The sequence below is a fragment of the Strix aluco genome, chromosome 4, assembly GCF_031877795.1.
Source record: "Strix aluco isolate bStrAlu1 chromosome 4, bStrAlu1.hap1, whole genome shotgun sequence".
NCBI classification, from domain to species: Eukaryota; Metazoa; Chordata; class Aves; order Strigiformes; family Strigidae; genus Strix; species Strix aluco.
The window spans coordinates 17,256,229-17,262,228 of NC_133934.1; the positions used below are offsets into that span (position 1 = coordinate 17,256,229).

The 6,000-nt window shown below is 44.2% G+C and overlaps 1 protein-coding gene across 11 annotated transcripts in view; it reads right to left on the reverse strand.

Moving 5' to 3' along the window:
• TAPT1 (transmembrane anterior posterior transformation 1) overlaps positions 1-5,534 on the reverse strand; it is a 50,630-nt gene extending 45,096 nt beyond the window's left edge. For 4 of the 11 annotated variants that reach the window (XR_012623040.1, XM_074822186.1, XM_074822184.1 and 1 more), the window contains exons 1-2: positions 5,268-5,534; positions 362-492 (exon numbers count right to left, since the gene is read on the reverse strand). Coding sequence is in view for 10 of the 11 variants with exons in the window: in XM_074822186.1 (XP_074678287.1) it covers positions 362-492; positions 5,268-5,508 (372 nt within the window). In the remaining variant the exon portion in view is untranslated. Of the gene's footprint in view, positions 1-361; positions 493-2,599; positions 2,879-4,512; positions 4,662-5,267 lie in introns of all 11 variants that reach the window. The other 7 variants (XM_074822193.1, XM_074822187.1, XM_074822189.1 and 4 more) reach the window with 6 other exon arrangements.
• Between the last annotated feature and the right edge of the window lie 466 nt (positions 5,535-6,000).

The window sequence follows — 6,000 nt, forward strand, 5'->3', positions numbered from 1 at the left end:
TCTTTAAAACAATTTTTTTTTTTTTAAATGTAAAATGACATTTTGCTGTAAAAAGTTTTCTTTTGCTTCACTATTCCTTTAAGGATCAGTGACATCCTTATATTGGAATTAATTTTTCATCATCTGGGCTTGAAAGTTAGTCATGTCCGTCTCTGCTAATGAGTTGCCAGCAGCAACAAGCAAAAATAGGCAAAAAACCCCCAAAACATAAATGTTTAAGTTACTAACACTGAAAATTAATCATTATAGATGTTCAAATCTTTTTTAGTAGCAAAACTTTTGAAAAATAAATATTTCTTGAAATAATTTGATGAAATCTGTTGCATTTCTAAATTAAAACAAATCTTAAAGTATACTTCACCTTTTCCAGTTCTTTTGGTATCCGCATGCATGTGTATACTCTCTCTCTCCGCTCTGTGTATTTTGCTTCATTGTGTTCGAGGAAGTAACCTCTTGTTAGCTCAGCACTGATGAATCTCAGCAATGAAAGATCTACATTCAGGAACACACATAAGCAGAAGACACTTCAGGCACGACCTCCAAAGGGTGAGAAGACTGCTATGCTTTTGTTACTTGCTACATGTTTCATTTACATCACATCTAACCCAGAAGGTTTCTCCTGATCATAACCAGAATGTCAAATAACTTGGTATGAAAGGAGCTATATAAGAAGCAAGACCTGTGCTCTCCCATTCCCCTGTTGCCTCCCAACAAACAAAAGAAGCTACTTTGCCCAGCCAACCATTTTCATCAGACATCCCACTTCTCCAAAACACTACTCAAAGCAGCTACACCGAATGCAATAGGCTGAGTGGATCTAGTCCTTAATGTACTGACAGTCCTCCTAAATTTACAAAGTTCTATTTTAGACTTCTTAAAAGCTATTTTCTCCCTCAGCAACAGTAGCAACTTGTTTTTTAAGAACAACTTTCTGTAAGATCAAAACGTTCATGGATACGCGATCCCAAGTGATTCAGTGCACTAACAGTATAAGCATGCAGATCATTTGATGATCAGACAGAAGTCTTTCAAGACCAAAAAGCCATCAAGTATGTACAGGTCTTCTGCATTTTAATGGCTGTAAATAAGCCGAAAGCTGACTGACCTATGTTTAGTCAACTCATATGGCTTCTAAAAAAGACTTTGGGCAGAGTAGTCTTGCAAATGGAAATAAAATATGAAATTATAATTATGAAAATTCAGGCTGTCAGCACAAGGAGGTTGAGCTTAAGCTTCCACACTCACTGACATTACCACCTCCCTGTAACACTTCAGAAGTGACAGAACACTACAATAAAGTTCAACATTTCTGGTTATTATTGGCATTTAAAAATAGAAACTCTCAGTGTTCACGCTTGAATATGGATAGAAATCATGTATCTAGACAGGTGAAAAGCTACAGAGCATTTATCATGACACAAGATCATGCTCACAAATAGTAAATTCAGATTTTAGACAAATTCTTAGTGACTACTGGGGGGCAGGGGGTAGACCTTGCATGGTACAATGCTCCACATTTTTGGGGGGAGCAAGAGGCTGCATAACACTTAGTAAAACAGCCTAGGTAACAGCTGTTAAGAGAGTAATGCAAGTATAGATGCTACACGTGAAGAGTTCACCCAAAACTTGTCTGAGATAGTGGCTTCTCAATATTCATCACACTGAAGATGAATAAGGCCATTAGCTGGAAGAGCAGAGAAAATTACAGACTTTAAAGCAAAGAAGGAATCAGCTCAAACAGAAGTATAAAAGAAGCAGAAGAGGCAGGGTGTGCCTATAACCTACACTGCTTTGCGTGGGGGCACGTGTATTGAATGTGATTAGAACTTGCGGGGATTACAAACTGGCATTCTGAAGTTTGTGGTGGTGTATTAACATCCTGTGTACGTCTAGTATTGTGATTTATCACGCTGCTGATACTGACCACAGCTATGTAATTCACTGACTGCTGGTTAATTATGTATTGTTAATAAATCATTTAAATAATTACTTGCTTTAAACTACATGATCAGTACAGTTTTTCCCTGTATAAGTTTGTTTAGATAGTTATTTTGATGATTTATATATTACTGATCCACTTCTAGTAAGTAGGCCAAAGCCACTGTAGGCCTTAAAGGTATTTATTTTTAAAACAAACAAAACCAACATGTAGTTTAATGAGTAGTAAAAAACCAATATTTACATGTAAAGTTTCAATCAAAGTTCATTCCAGTGAAATAACGCAGAAGTTCATACCACTAAATCATTTTTCAGATCTCTTGAAAACTTGTTTTCTGAAGTCTTCCTTTGTAACACTATCACTTGTAATTTTTTTGTTTTTCCTAATTCTTTCTTGTTTGAAAAGTTAAAAGTAAAAAGAGATAACCTTAGGCATAAACACACAAATTAACTACTCTGTTAACTGCCCAGGTGTATTTTCTTCCACCTCAGATAACCAACCTTTTCTAACTTAAAGATAATACATCTCAAACAACTGAAGTTTCCTGCAAAGTAAATATATGCATATGGGTAACCACCAAGGAGTAATTTACAGGTCCCTTCCAACTTGAGATATTCTATGATTCTAACTAATGAGCTATTTGCTCCCACTCGTCCTTACCTCACACAGACTGGTTCACGGGACTGTTGTTGAAAACGATTGATTTTAAGTTTCCTCCACCTGGCTAGACTTTCATGGCCTAGATATTATGAGATAATCACTCCTCATGACTGAGGTTGATTAATACACAAGCTCCAGACTGTGACTGCAAAACAGTCTCTCCAGTGACAGGGGATGCACTGAAGCACAGTCACTCAGCCACCTCCTTTCTGAGCACTTACTGCCACCCAGCATCAGCCCTAGTTCTGTGCCAGCTGTGAAACAGATCAGTAGCTGACCCTGTAGGAAAATCACAGTAAGCAAAAGAACAGGATGAGACACCAAGGCAGGACAGAGTAACAAATAATTAATAATTAATTCTAATAAAAAAATTAATAATTTGAAAAATTCTGCTATCAAAGCATCATTTCATTTCAAAACTAAGTAGACACTAATCCCTACTTCAAATGCCTTTCCCTACTTCAAATTTCTCTCCTCTGCAATCAGAAAGTTTTAGACTGTGGACTATGTTTAAACTGTTCAGATAGCATACTCTTAAAGCTTAAAGTATTCTCATTTATCTCCCCACCTCAGGACAGAAAAGCACAAGCATCTTCAAAGCATAAAAGGCCACTAACTCCTTCAAGGTAAAAAGATAATGATTTACCTAAGTTATACTTCAATGCATAGCTGCACAAAGGATAACCATTAACCAGAAATGGAGAGGAAAATCTGTGCAAATGCAAAATGCAGTGCACCTCAGCAAGTTTCTGTTGTTATGTAAACATAACTTTAATCCTAAATGCAACAATTCCAGGCACTCACTCCACTCCCCTCAATCCTAAATACACACTTCTTCCATAAACACTCAAATCAATTAAGACTAAACCAGCACATTTAAAAAAAAAAAAGTATTTCCTTCTCCTCTAAACAATTTCTGTGTACAGTACTGGTCCTGCTTTACCATCGTGAAAAAACCCTACTTCTATCTACTATTTAACATATTGCTACCATTAGATGAGTTATAATTTTCAGTTGCTCTATCAAGAAGCCTGTTCTATTGTTTTCTTGTCCTGAAGAGTCAGAGTGCGCCAATGATTTTTAATTAATTTTTAATTTTAAATCAATTGCTGGAACATAGTTAGGAACTCCACACACACACCCCAATAACAATTTCCTTATTTTATAAGTTATTTGTTCAGCTGTCTTTCAGGTATATCAGTATGTATCTTGACCATTCTTCTTTTCACCACAAAGCAATTCGTAATACTGCAATCAAGCCAATTTCTTATAACTATGGAAATTACATCAGTCTCATCAACACCACAGAACTGCAGTCAATGATGCTGCATGTCCTATGACATAACCCACGTCAGAAACGGACACAGTACCTGTCAAACTTAGAAGGAAAGCATTCAATTGTTGGCACATGATTTAAGTTAAACTCTACTTCCTATTTTTTGTTTTTCGTATTTGATAAGACCTGCAGTATCACATTCAAGCCAACACTGAGGCAGAAAGCCTGGATATTTGAACACCACTTTGAGCACTTTCCAGATTTTCAGCAAGCCACTCAGGAGTATGGTACTAATAAAGTTATTTATAACCTTACCAACACTAAATCAGGCTTTGCCACACTGAGTGACAATTTTTACAAAAAAGGCATGGCTATTTTCAAAAATTACTCTGCAGATACCTGAAATAACCAGTTCAAGTGTAAATGTAAATATAGCTGTAGATTGATCGCAAAGGCCATGACATTCTTCCTTATTTCTCCCTATAAAAGCCTCAGTAAACTACACTTAGTTCCAAAGACTTCTAATAATCTGCATACAACTTCAAGGCTCTGACAGCACTGATACTTTCAGTAGCATAGGCAAAGACACTATGTGTATATAATAAGAACGGTTAAGGCAGAGAAGCATTTCTCGTACTTCAGCAGGCAAGTGAAGCAAGCCGGGCAGCCCTCCCGGCCCGCGGGGCTCAGGAACCACAGGGCCCAGGTCTGAACCGCTCTGCTCCTGTCAGAAGCCGCCGTTCGAGGCACTCGCTGCAGTCACTCCTTGGCAGGTATCCTAACAACCTGAGTTTCAACGTCAGTGTGTAACACTTCGATGGATGATGCCCGTGTTGTTTAAAACCCCCTGACTATCACCACCAAACATGTTGCGTGACAGGGCACATGGACTTCACTGCCCCCGTTCCCCTTCCTCAACACGCTCCCGTGGAAAGTAGGGGCCCACGCAGTCACGCCGAGGGCTCTATTTCACTGACACGGGCGCGTTCGCTGACTAAACTTAAGGGCAGGGAGAGAAGAGGCAGCGGAGCCGCCGGGGAAGCTCCCCCCCCGATGCCGGAACGGTGGCACGACGCCGCTCTCCAGGCCCGCGAGGTCCCGGCGCACTTTTTGAAGTAGCTCACTGAAGTTTGCACCGGCGGGCGGCCGCGGCGCCCTCAGCCCCGCCTCAGGCACCCACCCCGGCCCCAGCCCCTCAAGCGGGCCGGCCCGGCCGGCGCTGTGAGGAGCCAGCGCTGGCGGCGCGCCCCGGAGGCGCCGCCCGCCCCGGGCAACGCCGCCACGGCCACCCCGATCTCCCGTGGGGGGCCAACCCAGCCCGGGGACTCTCGCTGCCCTCCACCCGCCCCGGCCTGCCGAGAGGTGGCCTCCCGCCCCGCTGCCGACCCTCACCCGAGAGGCTCCGCTTCTTCTTCCTGCCCCGGTCGCTCTCGTAGAAGCCCAGCGTCTCCGTTCGCTGCTGCGGAGACGGCTGCCCCGGGCCGGCGGCAGGCGGCCGCGGCTCGCGGCTCCCCCAGAGAGTTTTGGGCTCCCCCCGGCCGCTCTCCTGCTGCTCCGGGGCGCCGCCGCGCCGTCCGTCCTCGCCGCTGCCCGGCGCGGCGGCGGAAGCAGCGGCGTCGGCAACGCCGGCCATGTTCAGCGCCGCCCGCTCCGCGCCCGCCGCCCCCGAGCCGCGCGCCGCGCCGCGCCCCGGCCGGTGACTCATCACCGCGCGACAGCGGCGCGGCCCGGCCGCCGCGAGAGGGCCCGGCGCGGGGGGCGGGGGCGAGGCGGGCGCGGCGCCATGTTGCCGTTAACCGCCGAGGTGCCAGGAGCCCCGCGCCCCGGCCTCGTCTCCTTCCAGCGTCTTCCTCTGCCCGGCCTCCGAGCTTCCTGTGGTTTTGTAGGTACCGCTGGGCACAAGAAAGACATTTGTGTTAGGGGAGAGATTTAGCGGGCCCTCTGCCGTTGTCGTAAGAAATGTGTGTAATGGCCACGGTTTCACCCCCACATGGGCTGGGTGACAGTAGTTCAAAACAGTTGCAAATAACGTGATTAATCTACACTGTGCCATGCAAATAAAGACCGTGTTTGGAAATGGAAAGCAAAAGGTGAATTATTAACTCTAAAGCCAACAGGATTTCAA